Source organism: Condylura cristata, unplaced genomic scaffold (assembly GCF_000260355.1).
Source record: "Condylura cristata isolate star-nosed mole 26May11 unplaced genomic scaffold, ConCri1.0 scaffold00019, whole genome shotgun sequence".
Classification (NCBI taxonomy): domain Eukaryota; kingdom Metazoa; phylum Chordata; class Mammalia; order Eulipotyphla; family Talpidae; genus Condylura; species Condylura cristata.
The window spans coordinates 3016051-3038948 of record NW_004567120.1 but is presented as its reverse complement, the minus strand read 5'-3'; the positions used below and the strand labels follow the sequence as shown (position 1 = coordinate 3038948).

General features: G+C 35.8%; 1 protein-coding gene across 1 annotated transcript in view; it reads right to left on the bottom strand.

The window, feature by feature from the left end:
• The window catches only part of ATP7A (ATPase, Cu++ transporting, alpha polypeptide), a 133467-nt gene that overhangs the window by 3065 nt on the left and 107504 nt on the right, over positions 1-22898 (bottom strand). The window contains exons 12-22 of the mRNA XM_004685608.2: positions 22759-22886; positions 21653-21807; positions 21303-21437; positions 14487-14681; positions 12797-12979; positions 10724-10940; positions 5516-5662; positions 4155-4297; positions 2657-2860; positions 2019-2136; positions 554-656 (exon numbers count right to left, since the gene is read on the bottom strand). Coding sequence (XP_004685665.1) covers positions 554-656; positions 2019-2136; positions 2657-2860; positions 4155-4297; positions 5516-5662; positions 10724-10940; positions 12797-12979; positions 14487-14681; positions 21303-21437; positions 21653-21807; positions 22759-22886 — 1728 coding nt within the window. The remainder of the gene's footprint in view (positions 1-553; positions 657-2018; positions 2137-2656; positions 2861-4154; positions 4298-5515; positions 5663-10723; positions 10941-12796; positions 12980-14486; positions 14682-21302; positions 21438-21652; positions 21808-22758; positions 22887-22898) is intronic.

Sequence of the window (22898 nt, the reverse complement as noted above, 5' to 3'; positions counted from 1 at the left end):
GAACACATGGAAAAATACAAGAGTTTGAAATTTTCAAATATTACAAGAAGCTTGTTATATTCAAAAAGGGAAGGAGATCTGTCTAGTATGAAATGTACGTAAGCAGTTCTGCTAGAAAAGGAGCTTGAAACTAATTGCTTGGAGTCCTATGCTCAGAAATCCTACTGATCAGAGTCAATGTACTAGATTTTACCCCACCCACGTGATTGTGGTTGCTATTTATGACTATACAAGGTAACAACACATAGCTAACACTTACTAAGAATATTCTGGGCCTATCATTGATGAATATAGGAATAAAGCTCCCCAACATTGATCATGGATGATAAAAGCAATACAAAATACAAACAAGACTCTCTGCTAGGATCTCGGGAAGGGTGGTGATTTTGTTCCCCTCCCACAGCACCAGCCCCCAGCCCCTAGCCCACCCAACCTCCTTGGTGGGCTGTCTGGGCGGAAGGAGGGGACTCATTATCGTATCTATCTTGAGTGAAGTTAATAAGGTGTTTTAATTAAAAAAAAAATACAAGCATGAGCAAACCATCATACTTACAGTTTAAGAAAGAGAGAAGAAAGTACTACTGAAACAGAGGAAGCAGCCATTGCAGCAGATCCCATCCAGGGTTGCAAAACCAAACCAATTGGCATAAAAACTCCTAGGAAATGAGTTTGGATTAGTTAGAACAGGCAGTACTAAACAGATAGCCTATGTGTTTCTCATATGTATACATATATCATTTCCTTGTTTGATATTCACATATATCCTCCTATGGATAGAGGTTTACATCACTGCCAATGATCACCAACAGAGTGCTGCTGTGAACATTCTTGCATGGCTTCCTGCACATGTGTTCGGAATTTCTCTAGGGTGTATACCTAGAGGTGAAACTGCTGGGCTATAATATGGTCACATCTTCAACTTAGGTGGATATTCTTCAATTACTCTCCAAAGTGACTGTTAACAGATCGTAATCCCATCAAAAATGAATGAAATTTTATGTTCTACAAATTCATTCACACTTTGTTTTGACATTTTAATAGCTGCTGATATACAGAAAATGATAAAGTTATACTTTTAAATTTTTGTATGCTTATTTTTATGCTTCTACTTTTTCTACAATGATAATATATTGCTTGCATAATTTTAAAAAATCATTTGTTACATGAATTCATCTCTGGATTTTCATTAGTCTGGTACTCTGTATCCTTTCAACATTTGTGAGAATTTTCTCATAAAGTAGCATGTAACTTTTCGCATGTCATTTTAAGTCCTTGGGCTCTCAAATAAAAAAAAGAAAGAAAACAAGGAGTAAGTGACAATGATTTCTCTTATGTCACTATTACTGCCTACTGAGCCCTTAAATACAGAAATTCTTAGATGCTTATTAAACAATTCAAAATTGGCTTTGATTTATCATATTTCTTTATCCAAGATTTTTCTATCTTTGGTCACCAAGTAAAAAGAGCAGAAAATTATCTGTACACTATAATTACAACTATGTAATAAGACAAAAAGTGATATAAGATTTAAAAGACTGCAAAGAAAAAAACTTAAATTACAAAAGAAAAAGACTGTAAGGGAACATACTAAAATTTAGCTAACAGCGGTTGTATTTGGATATGAGATTAAAGGTAAAATTTGTTCTCTTTGGCAAAAAATAAAGACTAACTAAATATCTGTGTAAGAGTATATAAAGAGAAACAAAACATGGCAAAATATTATTAGTGAACTTAGGTGAAAGATATACAGGTTTCAATATACCACTTTTTCAATGCTTATTTAGGCTTCAAAGTGTTCAAAATAAAATTGGAAGGAAAAAATAAAGTAAAATAAACCTATCAGAATGTGTATACATTGTTAAATTTAATTAACATTGATGAAAATTAATACTATTTAATATTACTTCTTGCCATATCAACAAAAACAGCTCAAAATTTATAAGAAGACTAAAAATTCTAATATGAATTGTCTCTAATAACTTCAAAGGAAAAAGCAAACCTATTTAACATTCACATACCCGCAGCTATGGGGATCCCAATCAGATTATAAATTAGAGCAAAGACAAAATTTATCCGAATCCTCTTGACTGTCTTCCTTGATAAATCAATACTTGCCACTACATCAAGAAGATCATTCTGAGAAAAGAAACATTTGTGATATTAGTGAGCTACTCTAACTTAACTAGTACTTCTGCATTTGATATTTTATATATTGAAGATAATGAATACCTTTGGGTAATATGTGAATTAACTACAAATCTCAGCTATTTAAAAATTTGAGTGAACCTTAGATATTCTTCAGGAATTTTTCTCAGGGTTCTGAAGAACACTTTCAGGGTTGTATGCTGGTACAGGGATTAAATCTCATTAATATAACATTAGCAAGTATTTGTTGAAAGTAATTTCAAGTATTTCCTCAAGTCTTACTCTTCACTTTAGAAGCCTGGATTCCTTATTTGCTTTAGTGAATTGAATAAATCAGGAAATAATTAGTAAGACAATTTAATACTCCCATCTCAAGTTGCCCCAATTCTCAATGATTAGGGGCCTGGCTGGGAATAAGAACAGAATCACTGCTCTCAACATACTTTACAACAATACCCTTGTCCATGGAGGGTAGTCCTGAACTCCCCAAGGTTCATGCCATAGCACTTACCCTTATCAATACCACATCAGCTGCTTCAATGGCTACATCTGTGCCTGTGCCAATGGCAATTCCAACATTAGCCATAGCCAGAGCTGGGGAGTCATTGATTCCATCTCCTACCATTGCTACTCGTTTCCCCTCCTCTTGAAGCTGCTTCACTTTAGCAACCTTGTGGGATGGTAGAACTTCAGCAAACACCTTAGTAATGCCAACCTACATGAAAATTAAGTCAATTCATTTCATTTCAAGAAATATTACTGAGTATCTGAAAAATAACTCAGCACTAATGAATCATCACTCTGCCTACCAGGTGTACAAATTTTAAAAGACTGACAAGCATGATGAAGTCCTATTTGTCTAATTTTGCTTTTGTTTACCTTTGGTCATCCCAAAGGTATCCCTGTATTTAATGTCTGGTGCGTACATGTACCCTCAAAATGACATAGTTCAGAAAATAACTGACAAATTAATAAAATTTGAGAAAAGAAAAAACCTAGTAATCTTCATTGCTGGCAAGGATATGGTGGGTGTGTAAATGGGTACTGTCTTCTTGGAGGATATTTGGCAGCATCTATCAAAGGTAAACATCACTTGGTTCAACACTTTACTTTTAGTTTTATTTGGAACATACTTGTAGATATTAACAAAAAGAAAGATGTTCAGGGATGTACATTACTGCCTGGTGCACTGCAACAAAATTTTCAAAATTGCCTAAATGTCCATTATTAGAGGCTGGTAAATAAATTACAATGTAGCTGTATCACTTTATAAGTGCAACCATGGACAAAGCTCAGAAGTGTATTGTTGTTTTAAAAAAGCAAACTGCTTAACAATTTGTACAAAAATGATACAATTTATGTTGAAAATACCCTAACTATACATTTATAAATACATATGAAAAAGTGTGGAGGGATAGAAGAGGGTGACAAACCTTTTATTTTATATCCTTCTGTATTTTTATACAAGACTGCATTCCTATATTATTTGCATTATTTAATAGAAAAGGGGAGAAAGCACTACAAAGTAGAAAAGACTAATATGAGAAAGTTTTGGCGGTAAGGCAAATATGGGTCAACAGCAGAAAAATGATATATCAAAGTTGTGCACTGGGAAGGTGGTTCCATCCGTGGTGTTTAGGATAAATGAGAGAGGATGTGCTTGTAGCTACTGCCATGTTTTGGCGTGAGGGCCTGCTTTAGGCTGGCAGCACTGGTAAAGAATATGAGGAGCATTTCAAAGAGAGCATCAACAGAAACTGTTGTATACGGTGTCACTCAAGCATCCCATAAACTAAGCAGATACCTGTTTGTTTAAAACCTAACTCAGAAAGCCCAAAGTCCTTTGAGCAGAGTAGGCCAATTCTTTTTGAAGTAATCATATAGGGCTATTTGGTGATAAAAGAAGTAGTAGGTATATGAATTTTTTAGCATCTGATGGCAAGAAAATGTACATAAGAATTAGAAGTTACCACGTACCTCTGACTCTAACAACAAAATAAGCCAATTACCTGAGAAGCAATAGATCTTGCTGTTTTACTGTTGTCTCCAGTCATCAGAACCACTTCTAAGCCCATGGATTTCAGAATATGGACAGCCAATTCTGCTTCAGGCTTCACTGTATCAGCAATAGCTATCAAGCCACACAGTTCACCTAATACAAAAGCAGCAAAAAATCAGAGAGGTTGCAATGTGCTGAAAGCAGAATAATGTTCTAACTTAAATTTTCAGAAAGAAATTTTGTTAAGTAAAGATGTTTAGGACTTGGCAAACTCAAAATATCTCAAAGTCTACACAGCCCACACAGGGCCACAAACCCTGCAACAAACTTCCATATTTGGTTATGAGATTTTCAGGAAGAGGCGGTAGTGTATCAGGAAAATAAAAAGAGATCTTGTTTGCTGCTAAAAGACCCTTTCTCTTTTCTTGAGAAGGTATTTTCCAATAGCTCCAAACATGTTAGGTAATTTAAAGGAAAATGGTACTGAAAACTTATTTTTTTTCTTTTTAAGGTGGAGAAGGTAAATGGAGACAAAACTGGCATTTTATACTGGGCAGGCAAGAATCACTGTGAGTAGTTTTTTTCTTTTTTTAATTAAAAAATAAATGATATTTTGTTTTCTGGTAGACCTAAAATGGTGACAGTAAGACACAACCTTTACAATTAGCAATGATTATATGTGTTAATTAATTGATCTCACAGATATTTACCCTCACAGAAAGCACCTAAAACATCAAAAATGTTTATTCTAATGCTACTTTCAATAGTGAAATATTAGGAATAGCTTAAATTTCTAACAGCAGAGTGGTTAAGTTAATGAAACTACATATTGATAAATTGTGCAACACTAAAGTAATATTGCATAGCAAAATTGGAAAATGTTTATTATTAAATAAAAGAAAAAGTATGGGTTCAAAGATTTTTAAATTTGTATTCAGCTTTTTAAAATAAAAGTTACATATAATAAAATGTATTCTTTCAAAAATACAGTATTTGTACTGATATTTTAATTGTTAAAAAATATTTATGAACAAAAATAAGAATGAAATGTAAGAATTAAAGCTAATATCAAGTTAAGATGATGAGAATATGGATAGTATTTATTAGTTTGCTATTATTTTAATATGTTATTTAGGTTAACAAAACCTTAATTACCTTTTTAAAAATATATATAGGTTAAGAAAGGTATCACAAAGCCAGGCAAATACAAAAGAATTTTTAATTAATTGGTAACAATTATGTATTGCTAACATTTTCACGTTGCATTCAAGCCAATTTTGAATAACATTAACAGGTCAGAAATCTCTCAAAAATACACATGAAACAATAATTTATATCAGTATTTACTCATATACATATGGAAAACCTTACCATCAACTGCCACCAATACAGCTGTCCGACCTTTTCTCTCATGTTCAGTCATGAACCCATCTACATCATTGTCAATGATGAGGCCATTCCTAATCATCCACTCCCGGTTACCAATAAGGACTTTGTAGTGCTGAGCATTAAGAGCATCTGAGAGTACAGAAATAAAATTTAGTGAGCTCAGAGAAATTTTTGTAATAACCCCAGGAGACATGTTCTTTCTGTCTAACCTTGCACAGGTCAAAGCCTACAACAGTAGTTTCCAAATTATCTAGAAATATATTCTGCTTGGCCATGTCTCTGGGCCTTAGTACATGCTGTTGCCTCCACCGGGATGTCCTTACCCTTCATTTCCAATACTAAACTCCATTATATTCTTCACCAACCAGTTCAATGTTACTTTCTTGTGAAGTTTCCTTTTGACCTTTCATAGCATCTGAATTAAGTTCAAAATATTTACTGTGCAAAAACATACAACCATGCTAATATTTCGTTTTAAACGTGGGACCGTTAACTTTAACTGCCCCCTTAGTGCTGTATGGAAAGCCTACTACATTTCCCTAGTCTAATCATTTCCATTCTTCAGTGGCTATTTTATACCTTTCTCTTCTTCCATTCTCATTCCAAATGGTAACTCTGCATCATACTTCAGAAAGAAAATAAAGGCAATCAGAAAAGAGCTACCACAAGCTCTCATCCCCACAGCAATCCAACTGCTGTGCCTGTGTATATACAATCTATCTTCCTCCTGTTAATAAAGTGTGCTCTGTGTCTATCTAAAGTCGCCCTGTCCATTTGCGCACTAGATCCCCCTCCTCTGACTATCCTGGAGCATCTCTCCCATACTTTCCCTCCTGCATAATTAATTTTTCTATCTGCATTGTACATTGTATTCCTGTATATATAGTCCTGTTTTGTTTTGTTTTGTTTTTTAAAAAAACCCTCTCTTGATCTCACCTGCTTCTCTAGCCTCTATTTTTCTGCTCCCATATAAAGCAAAACTTCTAATAAGTGTCTCTATTGGCCTTCTCCTACTCATATCCTTCTGTTTTCTCCCTGGTGAACTATTATAAAAAAAAAACAACTTTGTTTCTACTATTCCAAAGAATCGTTTACCAGTACGGCAGTCACCTTTGAGTTAATAAACCTAATAGAAAATTCTTAAACCTCGTCTTATTTGCCCCACTAGCAACATTCACACAGTCATCATTCCCTCATTATGAATTACTTCTCTGCATGGCTTTTGGGGCACCAAGATCTTATGTGTTACCTCCTCATTTGCCATTTATTCTAGTCATATTTACTAATCCTTCCTCATTTCCCTGAACATTTTAGTGTATAGTGTTGCAGACTTCCTTCCTTAAACTTAATTTTCCTCCAAGGAACTCTCCTGCACTGCTGGTGGGAATGCAAACTAGTACAACCACTATGGAAAACTGTCTGGAGGTTCCTCAAGCTGCTAAACATGGAGCTTCCCTACGACCCAGCAATCCCACTCCTAGGTATCTATCCAAAAGACCACAAAAACACTGATTGAAAAAGATACTTGTACCCCCATGTTTATTGCTGCTTTATTTACAATTGGAAAAACATGGAAGCAGCCCAAATGCCCAAAAGTAGATGACTGGATTAGAAAGATGTGGTACATATATACAATGGAATATTACTCAGCAACCAAAAAAGAGAAACACATGTCTTTTGCAGCAACTTGGATGGAGCTGGAAAAGATCATGCTTAGTGAGATAAGCCAGAAAGAGAAAGAAAAATACCGGATGGTTTCACTCATAGCAGGAGTATAATGGACCAGGCGAGAAAATAACAAAAATAATGAACAACCATATACCAGAGACATTCTGTAGGGGCGGAGTGGGGAATGGGATCAAAAATGGTGGGGGGGGGGAAAGGAGGGAAATGCACGGGACTATGGTGGTGGCACAGGGGTGATTTGGTGATGGGAAACCCACGGGGATTACAATCGAGATGGAAAAAAAAAATGTGCAAAACGATGTAAAAATAAACTTTGTAATAAAAAAAATACAAAAAAAAAAACAACTTAATTTTCCTCCATCTATCTGCTCTTCACTCTCCGTGGTGATGTTCTCCAATCTTATGGCTTTATATACCATCTATATCAGCACTGTGCAAAAAAAAAAAAAAAACTTTCTGTGATGATGGAAATGTTCTATAATCTTCTATGTTTAATACCGAAGTCACATGGGGCTACTGAACACTGACCTATGGGTAGTATGGTTGAAGGACTGAATTTAAGATTAAATTTTAATTCATTAAAATTTAAATATTCACATGAAGTTAGTGGCTACCATCTCGGAGAGCACAGATCAATAAGTCAATGATTCCCAATCTACCTTTGACCCAGCCTGCTTCCTTAAATTGCAGACTTGTGTAGACAACTGCCTACTTAATATTTCAAGTTATATAAGCCATCACTTCAGTACCTAACAGGCACTCAAACTTCATATACCAAAAACTGAATTTGTCATCGGTTTCCCTCAATACTGCTCCTCCTGTGGTCTTTTCCATCTGTTTCAAATGTTAACTCCATCCTTCCAATTACTTAAGGCCACAAACCTTGCCATTATCCTTGACTCCTGTTGCTTTCACACCTCATAGCCAATACTGTGAGAACATATGCCAGCCAGTTGTCCTTCAACACATACCCAGAATTTTGAGTTCTTACGACCTCTGCTATTACCATACCAATTCAAGTCACCATTACCTTTGAACTGAATTATGGCAACATCCCACTAACTCATCTCCCTGCTGCTGCCCTTAACCCTGTTATCCTCCCCTGGTATACTTCCATCAGAGCAGCCAGAGTAATATTTTAAGAATGTCATGCCTCTTCTAAAAACTCTCCAATGGCTTTTTATCACAGAGTGAAAACCAAAGTCCTCTCAATGTTCCTATGTTGTAGTCTTTATACCTCTGAATTCATCACTTTCTCCCTTCCCACTCATTTATTTTGCTGTAGGCACAATGTTTTCCTTGCCATTCCTCAAACTAGTCAAACATACTTCTGGCTCAAGGCTTTTGTCCTTAATATTCCTCCTGCCTAGAATGTACCTGTTAACAAATATTCACATTTCTTTTTCCTCTCCTACTCTCCTTACCTCTTTGCTCCAACTGTACCTTCTCAATGAGGCCTACTCTTCTCACTCTATGTGAAACAGGGCCCACTACTCTTCCACAGACTGTACCTGTCTTTATTTTCTTCTATAGCACTATTTCTATCACATTTATCTCATTTACTCATTTATTTGCTCAATGTGTTATGTTTTCCCATTAAAGAAGTATGACTTTGTCTATCCTGATCACTACTGATTCTTTAGTGTTACAAATAGTGTTCAATATAAGTTGTCAAATTAACAAATTTCTACGTCAGGATCTTTAATACTCTAAGTTCACAGATAAATACTAAAGAAATCACTGTTTAGTAGAATCAGGTAAGCAAACGAAGAATTATCATGTAGCATGTCTGTACAATAACAGTGTTTAAGTACATTTATGACTATAAAAGCAAGAGCAGATATCTCTGTATATGTATGTCAATCAGTGAAGGCTCCACTGATGAGAGCTATGAGCTGAGTCTTCAGAGATGAAAATAAGTTCACGAAGTAGTAGCCACTAGTTACATTTGAGTATCTAAATGTTATCTGTGGACATTACCCAGAAAATAGCAAATGAAATGATCTCATTAGTATGAAATGACACGATGTAAGGAAGGACCATTAGTTCCTTACAGATGGAATTCAGCGTACATATAGTACAATGAAAAAAGACAGGAGGGACAATGCAGAGAGGCAGGAGACTTGTCATAAGGAATAAATCTTAAACAGAGTCCAGAGAGGCTGGACTCTGTCCTGCAAGAGTCAAAGGTCAATGAAGTCAGGATCTCTAATAGAAGTACAAGGATGGGCTTTAGGAAATTTGTGAACTCCTTCAAACAGAAATTTTCTGAGAGGTAGGTAAAAGTTTTCATCATATTCCTCTAAAGGTAATGATTCAAAAGTAAGTTTTAAACTACTGTAATGAAAGGTACTGATCAGAAAGGGGTTATGAGCAGATTTGCATGTCAGCAAAATCATTTGAACACAAAATGGGTGAAGAGGTACATGAACACTTAGGTACATCATGTTTTGTTGACAAATGTATAGACCAAAATGAAGCTCAAGAAACAAGCCATGGCTAGAGATGTGGACTTTAGAATGAAGAGAAGTTCACAGGTAGTAGAATAAATGATAAACAGAATGCGATTTTACAGAGAAGCATATGTAAAATGAAAAAAGAACAAAACCCTGAAGAAGAATCAGAGGAGGTTTAGAAGGAACATCCAAGAAGGTGTGAAGAGTGTCTAGAGAAAGCAATGTCATGAAATCAAGAAAAAAGTGAGTCTTTGGAAGGAAGAAATGGTCGACATTGTCATATGCCTTAGGGAAGAAATGACCACTGGAAAGGGTACTATAAATGGTCATCTGTGGACTTAGAATAGTTTCAGTAGTAAGAATGGGGAAGAAGTCAGATTATACAGTTAATAAGTGAATTCAGCAAGCCTAAACTATTCCAGAAGCCTGAATATAAAGGAAAAGAAAAGACAAAGTCTAGATGAAAATAGTTATTTTGATAGAAGAAACATGTATATGTTGTTCAAGAGAAGGAGCTAATATGGAAAGAGAAATAAGAAGGTGAACCAAGGTCAGTCCCTGAAAAACTAAGAAAAGGTACAATGTAAAGTAAAGATGAGGGAATTCGTTAGGCAAGAGGAGGGATACATCGTCCCCTTGGAAAAAGAAATAATTCTGGGCAAAAATCTGAGAGAACACATGTCCCAGAACCTGACTACTTTATGTAAAAAATAAGCAAATTTGCTGAGGGACTTAGAAGGAAAACAACAAAATTCTATGAAAAATATAAAAGGTTTAGAGTAGCTGTGGTTAAGAAATAAAAGACTGCTGAAGTAAGGTGGAAGATAAGTCAAGGCTTAACTTCATTACTCTATGGATGAATTAAGGAGCACAGTTGGGGAATATTCTCTTGCATAACAAGAGTGAAGGGTGAAGGAATCAGAAGATCTATGATAAAACTGATTTGGGAAGATGAAAACATGTTTGTATTCTATGTTATAGTTCAGTATTAAACAGACATCTATTCATAATTGTCCCATATTGGGCACTATAAAGAAAATTAGCTTACTTGAGAGCTGGGCATCAATAATCATGGAAGACGAAGTTGTTGACTGTTCATTACTTGCATCAATTTGAACCAGAGATGCATTTTTAATATTATTTTCCTCTATTTTCCAGTTATTCTTATGTAGCAGGCCTTCAATATTGGTGACTTTACAGCTAATACCACAGCCGGGCACAACCTGGAAATCTATGCAGGTGCCCAATGTTTCAGTGTCCAGCTCCTAACAAATAGAAACAGAACAATTTCCTCTGTTCTTCTAATAACCCAAGATCAAAGAATAATGCTGGTTAATTCTAAATATTTAGACACATACTTCATGCCTGGTTAATTTTAAATGTTTCTAGTAAAACTGACAATTATCACTTATTTGACAATATATTTTGAAAAGGACAAAGAGCAGTTAGTATAATCTTCAAAGTCATAGGAGAACTTCAGAATCCTTTGTTTTAATCCCACTCTCTAAAATTTGTACCAAATTTAGGGAAATAAACATGGAAGGTTATCAATAGTTTCTGACTTTTCCAGAAGATAATTGTAAGTTAAATATTTAATTCTATTGTGCACTGATTTTCTATTCAGTACAGGGCAAAGGGTAACAAAGTTAACCTTTATCAGAGTGCCTTACCATTATGATTCTATGACCTTAGTAAGCAAACAATCCTGACAGCCATCATTGCTTCCTGATTCTTTTTATTTTCATACTCTTGTTTTATTTCAGGTAAGGAATGGTGAATAGGTAAAAAGGAAATAACTAATAAAAATATCAACACAAATAATTGAAATCGCCACATTTTAACAGTAAAATTATGTAACACAGAGGTGTAATACTGTACCCCTAAGATTATATAGTTATGTAAAAAACTGACAAGTCAATAAAATTTGGAAAAAAAGTGATACGGCTAGGAAAAAATATCACCCAGGGAGGGAGTGAAATAGAAGAACAGATAAGAAGCATCCATAAAGGAGGCAAATTAGGAGATGTATCTCAGAAGTGAAAAAAAAAGTATGTGAGATAACTTACAGAGAATTTTATAAATAAATGAGAAAAAGGTAAACAATTTTTATAGAAAAATAGACAAAGGATAGGATGCAGGCAGACAGGTAACAGAAAATAAATTCAAACAGCCGATAAACATTTGGCCTGTCAGCCATATTTATAAATAAGGAAAATGGAAAGCAAGTCCTCAATGACTAAATACTTCTTACTTATTTAACTGGGAAAAATCAGGCATTTGGTAAGGAAATGGGCACTCATAACTTGTGGTTAAAATGTAAATTTGTACAATCTTTCTTGTGGGTGCTGATACTATTCATCAAAATTTAACTGCAAGAATCTTTTGACCTAGTAATTTTATTGATAGACAACTGATACAGAGACAAACTTAAAAAAGCTGACAATGACATTACCAGTACACTGTAAGAGCCCAAAAAAATCACTGTAACACAGTAGAGTCATTAAAAACAATGAGACAAATTTTTATGACCTGATATGGAAATATTTAATAAAATTTTTAAAAGATAACAAAGGTTGGTCACTCAATGACTTTCCTATGTGAAGATTAAAAGATAATACATATGTTGGTATATGCATTAAAACCATTAATAGATATGCACTTTTTGAATATACTAAAATATATTGGATTGCATACTTCACAAGGGTGAATGTCATGGCATGTGAATTATATCTCTGGAACTATCGTTTTAAAAGCTTGTTAACAGGTTAACAGCTATTAAGTTTTGAAGAAAGGGATTATGGAAAGTGGCAGAAATGAGGTTTTCCTTTTTCATTATGTAACTCTTTGAACTCTTAATTTTCCTACCATAAATATGTACTACTTCCACTTTAGGTTTCTAGGTTAATAGGGGTTATCTGTGTGGTAGATTTATAGTCAATTTCTGATTTCATATTTATACTTTTTTCTATATAAAGAAATTAAGACATACTATAAAATGAGACAATAAGACTATTTAGCCTCATACCAATCATACAGAAATCACAGCCTAATGCCAGTCTGAATTTGATTTGGGTAATTTCTAGAGGCGATGACTACATTAATAAATAAGGGGAAAATGTACCTGCTTGCAGTATTTGGTTATAGCTGCTCCTAGAGGATGTTCACTGTTACTTTCAGCAGTTCCCACAATGGCCAGGATCTTATGGCGTGATATTCTGTTACTTTCAACTAGAACCTTTACTTGATTCACTACTGGGGTTCCATGCGTAATGGTTCCAGTCTTATCAAATACCACTACCTTTACCTGTAAGAAAATTAAAATACAATGCACCTATATGACTTGATAATCTTTAACATCACCTTTTCAGAAAGGTTTACTTTAACAGACTACTATTTTGTTTCTTAATAAACTGACCTTTATTTACTTGGACTTAGCAAACTAACTTTGTGAAAATAAAAGGAAGGGAAATAATAGTCTTATTTATAACTAGTGGTCCATCCTTGCAAATGTTCAACTGTACTGTAGGACATGTTATAAAACTAGAACTGTTAACAGATAATTAAGAGATGCCTCTAGTGCTTCTAGGGAAACAGAAGGACTTTCAAATACAAAAGAATTATAGATCTGCAGGGGAAGTCTAGGTAGAATGTTGATGTTCGTAAAAGAAAAGAGGAACAATTAAATTGAAATGTGCACCAGATAAGACATGCTGGATTGCTTTATTGCTTTATTGAGAAACTTGGCCTGAAAAAAAGACAGCTTGGGCAATCAATGAGAGAAACTCAGCGCAGACAGGAAAAAGGAAGTATATGGAATTTAGAGATCCTAGCAACCTCATAGTAAACTTGGAATACGAACCTTGAAAACTGAGCAGCTTGAGGAATCAAGACGAAACAGATATGACAAGTGGACAAGAGAAAAGGTAGCTATGCAGATTATAATGATGACCTCTAAGGAAACTGGAACATGGACTACAGATTAGACAACAGTAGTATATCAACGATTTCTTGACTTTGACCATTGTACTGTGGTTATATAAGAGAATATCCTTGCTCTTAGGAAAGGAGCCTGACATAGGCAATAAAGGGTATATAAGAGTTCTCTGTACTATTCTTACAATTTTTCTAAGCCAGAAATTACATCAATTTTTTTAAGATGACCATAAAGCGTTAACAGTTTGTATTCACTGGTTAGATGGACTCCCAAATATGGCCTTAGCTGTGTTCTGCATTTGCTGCATGCATTGGTATACAGCTTATAGTTCCTAACAAGAACATGTTAGTAGGAACATGGCTGTAATGGCTTTAATCATGTAGTGCTGACTCAAGTTGTTTTACAAATTCTAATATGGGAGAGATCAGGGATAATGTTCCTAAAGTTATAGCTACAAACTGTCAGATGGTGGCAGCAAAGGCACAGAAACTGCAGTGTAAGTACAAGTGCTTATCTCACAGTGAAGAACGCAGGCATGGAATCACACACAAACTGGTTAGAAGTCTCAAAGATTTGGCCAATTTTTCCTAGGCAAATACCTTTATTCGATCTAAAGATTGGTCTAGTCTAAGGTGGGATAGAACTCCAGTTATCCCACATCAGGGCATGCTCTAGGAAAGTAGACCTGGAGATCTTAGATAACTAAAGCCAAGCTGGGGCAGAATCATCATAATACTTTTCAGCCCCAACCATCAGGACAGTGCAAGGAGAAGCTCAGTTTAGAGACCACACAGAAATAATCGAGGACTCAGTTTCACAATAAGGGTGCTACTTTCAGTCTGGATGGGATAACCCTTAGTTCCGGGGACTGTCTTACCTTGTGAGCCATCTCCAAGGGCTCGCCACCTTTGATTAGTATGCCGTTTTGTGCGCCTACTCCTGTACCCACCATCACAGCAGTTGGAGTAGCCAAGCCCAGGGAGCAGGGGCATGCAATACACAGAACTGTGATAGAGGCTTGGAAAGCAAAGCGTATTATCGTTTCTGTTCTGGAGATACTTCTGTTGTAGCCCTTTAGAAGAAAGGCATGACTTCTGGTTATTGATTTAGAGTTATATAAAACAAAAGGAACAAAGTTTACCCTGTTCAAATACAACCCACTTTTGAAGCAACACATATTACTTCTTATTTAGCTACCAACATACACATTTTAGTTGCTAAGAAGAAAATACTTTTTTTCTTTTATGAATGTAAGAAATTGTGACATAACGGGTAATTGAGTCATACTCCAAAAATCAAGATTTTAGTTTCTGTGATTCTAGAGTTACAAACTATGCAGTGAATATAAAGAACATAGAAAGTCAGCTTTTTTTGTCCCATACTAAGTGTTTTTATTAGGACTTTAAAAATAACTGCATGAACATTGTTCTGCAGCTTTAGAGTTTAAGATTGGGGAGAACAGAGCACAATGGCGCATGCTGAAGAACTATGGGGGCTTCTGAGGTGGGAGTGCTACAGTGACTTCGCTGGAGGGGTATATGTTATACTGTCAAAACACTAGCAAGACTGTAAAAACAACTGCACTTCAATAACAATAAATACATTTAAAATATATTTTATTAAAGTTTGTAAGGTTCTGATGATCTAACATTGTGGTTATAGTTAACAACACTATATTATACACTTCAAAGTTGCTAAGAGAATATATCTCAGTTGTTCTTACCACAAAAATAATAATTTTGTGACATGATAGAGGTGTTAGCTAACTCCATAGTGCTGTATATAAACACATTAAGCCAATATGGTGCACACCTTAAGCTTATAAAATGTTAAATGTGAACTGTAACTCAATTAAAAAATCAACAAAGGCCCTCCCTGGTGGTACAGTGGGTTAAAGCACCACACTACGAAGCTAAAGCCACTTCAGCATGAGTTCAATTCCGGGCAGGGGAGATGACACACATGGCACGGCAGACCTCTCCTGACCTGCCTGCTGCTCCCCTCAGCAGAGTAGTTCATCAGTCTGCCTGTTCTGCTCCCCACTCTGTCTCTGGTAAATCCTCTCGCCACCCTTGTACCTCTGGCCGGTACCCCAGTTCTGTATGCATAAATAAATCAATCCTTTAAAAAATCAACAAAATAAAAATAGCTTCAGTAGCTCTGCAACACAGGAAAATACTGAACTCATGTCCTCCTAGGGACACACCAAATACACAGCTACATATGGAACAATTCCCTTTGAAGAAGCACCTAAATACCTGTGTCTATGAAGGTACCTCTTTTGTTTTAATAAATCTGTCCTTTTAAAATGTAAAGGAGAGAGAAAGAGAATGAGATGAGGGAGGGAAGACATTCTTAAAGACAGTTGAAAAAGCAACTCCTGCACATCTGGCAAGTGAGAAGGAAATCACACAAGAGGTCAAGACACAATCTCAATGTAACACACCCACAAAATGTGGAAACACTTAATCAGGAGAAAACTCAAAATCAAAACCTTCTTCCTAAGGAATAAAGGGTTGAAGGCCATACAGGCCATCCCAATTTTAGGCCCTGTACCGGAGAAACATGCCACCAAAACATCTAGCTTTTAAAACTAATCAGGCTCACATCTATAAAACTACGAGGCTGTAGCAAACTGAGAAAATGCTTTTAAAGACTTGCACACAGAGTTACTACAGGGCCATGAGGAGGAGACATTTGTAAAGCACCAAGATTTATGTGAAAGAAGTTCAGGAACCTCTTAAAATGTGGACCCAAAGGACAAGGGCCTGTGGGAATACTTTCCAGGGATGAAAATTGGTGACATATGTCATTCTTTTTTAGATACATTAGATCTGTTTTGTTCTTTTTTCTCCCAGATTAAGGGGATGAGGAAATATTATGCTCTCTTCACCTTGCTAAAATTTGGCAGGCACCATATTATTTTTTCTTTCTGGCAGGAACCCCCTGCACACATCACTGGTGCTCCAAAGTGTCAGTCTTTCCCAGAGGGTTTTTACACATAGCTGGTGACATGGATTTTAAAACTGGTACCCCAGTTTCTGAGGCTGCCACCCAGACAACAACACTTAATGGTGTTGCTCTGGAAGCCAGGGGTCTTGTGCTCCTGGGTCCCCTGGAATTATACCAATGGCAGAGACAGTTTTTGGCAGACTACAACCTCCAGGGCACTGTTCAGGAAGTAAATTAAGACACACCCCAAGTATTTCTGAGAATGAGGATTATTTGCTTTTCTAGGAACTCTGGCCTAAGGTATAAATTTCTGGCTTGGAATACGTCTAGGGGACTAAGAACAGACGTCATCTGTTCCTTAATCTTTGCATCATGCATCTGCCGGTTTGCATCAGTTCACCAGTTATCTTTTAGAAGCGGATCATACCCTTGTCTGGTGCTCTGATGTGGGGGACAGAGGAAGGGGATAGTTCTATTAACACCTAACTCTGGTGATCAGCAGGGTTATGTGCTAGGAGGACTATAATCAACAGAAAGATTTTTTTATAAGTTTATTTTTACATCATTTCGTACATTTTTTTTCCATCTCAATTGTAATCCCCATCGGTGTCCCATCACCAAGTCACTCGTGTGCCATCACCATAATCCTGTGCACTTCCCTTCCCACCCCGACCCCCCCGTTTTTGATCCCATTCCCCACTCCACCCCTGCAAAATGTCTTTTTGTTATTTTCTCGCCTGGTCCGTTATACTCCTGCTATGAGTGAAACCATCCGGTATTTTTCTTTCTCTTAACAGAAAATTTTTTTAAATAGCTCTTACCCCTAGGACATAGCATGAGGTAATAGACAGAGAAGTTCAATCTTTCTGTATAAGAGGCCCATTACTTTCTTATCATAGCTTCCACCTGAGGGTGATGCTTCAATTAAACACACATTTCCCAAGAGCTGAGAGCTATCCTTTCCAGAGACCTAACTCAGTGGGCAGTATCTCTGCATTATCCCTCTACTGTGCCCCAGAGGGTAAATACCTTTCAGAGGGGAACTCTAACATGTATTTGGTGCCCTGATTTTTACATCTGGTACCTCAGTTTTTACAGAGGCCACCCTGCAGATGCTCCTTGATTGCCTGGGTCTGGAGGCCTGAGGTACTTGTATTCCAGTGTCCCACAGGACTGTAATAGATGAGACAGTTCTTGGATTACTACTGTTCCCACAGCATTACACAAATAGCAGGCTGAAACTCAAATTCAGTCTTTCTGTGAAAGAAGTCTGTTTGGTTGACCTGCAGGTTTGACCCAAGAGTCAGGCCTCAAGTTTGGCACACATATAGGGGACTGCAGATATACTCTCAGGGAATACAGGCTGATAAATGTCATCTTTGTATTATTCCTTTGCCTTAAAGCAGTTCACCATAGGGGATTACAACTGAGATGAAAAAATATACAAAATGAAGACTGATGTAAATATACATATAAATAAATATGAAAGAAAAAATACAGTTCACTTATAACTCCAAGAAAAGGAGTTTACATAATCACCTGGAATCCCAAATTTTGCAACCAATACCCAAGGAACATCTTCACATCACCTTACTCTAATTGTGCAGAAAGTTTACATTTAAGGTCACATAGGACTCCATAGATTTGAAAATTTTAAAAACTACTATAGGCCCTCCCTGGTGGCGCAGCGGGTTAAAGCACAGCACTGAGAATCTGAAGCCACTTCCGCATGAGTTCGATTCCCGCCTGCCGCCTGCCCCGGAGGAGACCACATGGCGAGCCAGGCCTCTCCTGGCCCGCCCGCTGCTCCCCTCAGCAGTGTGCTTCGTCGATCTGCCTGTTCTGCTCCCCACTCTGTCTCTGGTGAAGCCTCTCACCGTCCCTGAGCCTCTGGCCTGTACCCCAGTTCTGTATGAATAAATGGATAAATCTTTAAAAAAAAAAAAAAAAACTACTATACAAAGGTCTGGTCTCCAATAATTCTGAATTTAATATGCTGACCAAGAGCCTCCTCTTTGGGACAGTGACAGGCGTTGGCATGCCCTCAATTGCTGAGAGCTATTAAAAATAAAATAGGCTGTTTGGACAATCACAATAAGATCCACCTACTATACAAGATTACTCTTTCAAGACTGGAAGAGGTGGCTGGTTTATCTAATATATACAGAAAGTTAAGAAAAATGAAGAAACACAGGAATTGTTCCTCCCCTCCCCCCCCCAAAAAAACAAACAAGATAAAACTTCAAGGGAAAAAAAAGCCTATGAATCAGAGATGAGTAATTTACCTGATAAAGAGTTCAAAGCAGTGGTCATAATGATACTCACTGAACTCAGGAAAATAATGGATGAAAACTGAGAATTTCAACAGAAATCAAAAATAAAAAATTAGCAACTCATGGAGCTGAAAAATACAATAACTGAATTGAATCATACGCTAGAGGGATTCAATGAAAGACCAAAAGAAGCAGAAGGAAGGATCTGTGAACTTGAAGACATAGCAGTGGAACTCACTCAAATCAGAAGTAAAAAGATATAAAAAAAAAAGTGAAGATAGCTTAAGGGCTTACAGGACAATATCATTATAGTGATCCCAGAATCAGAATAAAGAGAGAGATAAAACTTATTTGAAGATATAATGGTTGAAAATTTGCCAGGACCAGATGGCTTCACTGCTGAAGTATATACCATTCAGAGAAGTCTTACCCCTCACCAAAAGAAAAAAAAATCAATGTGATTTAAAAATGGGCAGAGCACTTGAATAGATACTTTTCCAAAGAAGATACACAGATGGCTCACAGGTACATGTAAAAGTGTCCCATATCATGAGTAATCAAAGAATTGCAAATCAAAACCAAAATGCAGTATCACCTTATATCTGCTAGAATGATTAATATAAAAAAGTCAAGAAATAACAAATGTTAGTAAGAAAACTGAGAAAAAGAAAGATTTGTGCACCATTGGTGGGGATGTACACTGGTGCAGTTACTATGGGAAACAGTACAAAGATTCCTCAGAAAAGTAAAACTAAAACTACCATATGATCCAGCAATACCACTTTTGGATATTTATCAAGTGAAAATGAGCATGCTGACTTAGATAAACATGTGGATCCCATGTTTGTAGCACCATTATTTACAAAAGCCAAGATATATAAACAACTTAAGTATCCAACATCGGATGAATGGATAAACACTGTAATACACACACACACACAGAATACTATTCAATCACAAAAAAAATGAAGCATTGCCATTTGCAACAACACACACAGACAGACCCTGAGGCATTACATTAAAAGAAATAAGTTATACAAAGACAAATACCTTATGACAGCTCTTATATGTGGAATCTAAAAAATAAAAATCTTGCAACTACAGAGACTATATTAATAGTTACCAAAGGTATCGGGTGGGCAAAATGGGTGAAATTACTAAGAAAGTAGACTGTAAAAGTAGAATCACAAGAAAATATAATTTTGTAACTTTATGTGAATATGTTAACTAGACTTAACTGTGTTATGTGTCAATTATAACCCCAAAATATAGCTGTAATTCTCAACAAATCTAACTCTTAAATAGAATTCTGAATCTCTATATACCAAAGCCCTAAAATTCTTTAAAAGAAAATAAACAAAAACAAAGGGAGCTTAATCACATTTCTACAAAATTCTTTTGGATATAACACTGTAACTGAGAATACTTAATTGTATATGTCTTAGTAACCTTGAATATTTGTTCATCTGGGTAAATAAACTTGATGGTATTAGAGCAAATCTCCTAAGACCCCCGAACTCATGAGAAAAATAACTGAATGATAAAAATTTCAAAAGACTCCCCAGCAGTCCTCTTGATGAAAAGCGTACTTACCCAATGTGAATCATTTAAAGAAACTAAAATATTATGTAAGCGACCATATAATTGAATAGATTATTCTATTTGCTTTTTAATTAAAGGGTCAAATAGCATGATAGCATTTTTTTAAGTAAAGAAATGTAACAACGTTAAGACTTTTTCTTGGTAGCGATGGTTTTAAAGTGTAAGGTTATTATTATGTTCTCAAATACTTAAACTAAGTGCTCTTCTAAAAGTTATAGATGTGTATAAAGTGGAAAGGAACTTTCACAGACATCTAAGCTTAAACTTTTACATATGTGATAGGTATAGGCATTTGCATATACACCATGCTTTCACCTTTACTAATTCCAATCATATAATCTAGCTATTATCACTATATTTAGGTGACAAAAATTAGGATAAAGAGAACTTGAAGGCTATCTCTTTAATATGAAGCACTAATCTAGGTCTACTTTAACGTTTTATGATAGCATATTCTAGAGACTATCAGAGAACTTGAGGAGCAAGTACTAGTACTACCTTATCTATAAAGCATTTAGTAAAGTGTAAAGTCTTTTTAATATTTTAACTTTCACAACAACTGAAGTTATGCAGAATGAGTATTAGATTCTCATGATAATAGACGAAAAAACTGAAGGTCAGTGAGAAATTAACTGAATGTTTAGTACTTGTTTTTGGACAACCACAAGTCATCACGAAAAACAAATTCTAAAAGAAAATCTCTTATATTTATAAAAATGTAAACATTATTCTTATGCTTATAACTTCCACTCCAGCCCTGTAAAGATACTAGTAATTGTTACTTATAATTAATATTACTTTCCAATTAATTACTTATGCAAAAGATTCACAAATTTTTACATAAAGAGTTGTTATAAGTCACTTACAGGAAAGTATGTTTCCACAATTTCAAAATTCAGAAATCCAACTATAATCCAAACCAAGAGGGTAGCAATGGAAACAATGACAATAAAAGGAACAAAGTAGCCACTGAGTTTGTCTGCAAACTGCTGGATAGGAGCCTAGAATTAAAAAAATATATATAATAGTAACACAAATATCAAAGATTCTTTGTGATAATGAATACTGTACATTTGGTAATTGGAACAAGCAGAAATATCTTCATAAACTCCACAACTAGAACTAATCAGAGGAAAAATATAAAAACTAAATCAAGATCTATATTGAATGGGCCTCAAAGAAAATATTTTCTGTTTCTTTTAGGAATTTAAGTTACCTTTGATGTTTGTGCCTCCTCCACAAGTTTGACAATTTGAGAAAGGGTTGTATCTGCTCCAACATGGGTTGCCCGAATAAGCAGGGACCCATTCTGGTTAATGGAACCAGCTATTACTGTGCTGCCAGATTTCTTAGCCACCGGCATTGCCTCCCCTGTAGAAGGAGTAAAGATAGATTTAAGAAGCATAAATAAACCTATCTTGTAACACACCATTGTTTGCTAGTTGTCAATAAAAATTATTTGGGAAGGAGATTCTTGCTGCATAAAGTAGAATCTGGACAAATGTCTCAGTGAAATTTGCCCTCCCACCTTCCTTATGCTAGTTATAGTTCAAACCTAGGGATACCTATCTTAAGTTGGAAAATCCTAGCATGTTAGCTCATGTTGGCAGATACTTCTGATGTTCCACCCTACACCTAGATCATTAGTTTTAAATCTGTAAACAAGGAGAATTTAGAAATGTGGAAGGGAATTCTTTATAATGATTGCTGGGACATAGAATGTAGTTACTCCAATGTAGTGGGCCTGGGTCAATGATACTAAATGTACTACAATGTATAAGCAGTCCCCAGAACTAAGAATTATTTCATCCAACTGGTAACAGCACTTTTATTAAGAATCAAGAGTCGTAAACTATTTCCATATGGTCCATAAACTGAATCTCTTATGGGACTATCCTGAAGGTTGAAGTAGGCAAAGTCTTAAATGGTTGTGTTCTGAACTGGTCTTAGTTATCTAAAATCTCTAAAATACTCCAGGTCTACTCTGATGTGGAAAACCTGGAGTCTTACCCCAGTTCAAACTAGACCAGTTTAAAGCAGAAAGACAAAATAAAGTCTATTGGGCTCTACAGCTGCATGAGACAACTTTATTTGGTTATACAATCAGGTAATTACCAATCCTCAGTGAGATAACCTTCAGTAGCATAACTAAACCAAAAGGTACTGCAGAAACTGATTTAATAAGTCTTAAAAAGAATTTATAGTCCACTCACTATTTATTCACTCTATAGTTTCTTCAAAGTCTTCACTGTTCATGCCTATTTTTCAGTGACACTTTGGATTCACTTCTCTTTCATGTCATGATCCTCTGAAATAACATACCTGTGATGAGGGACTCATCTACCATAGAATGTCCGTCAATAACACGACCATCCACTGGAAACTTGCCTCCTGGAACCACTTTAATAATGTCTCCACGTTGTACAAGTTCCACATCCACTTGTTCTTCACTGGATGAATTA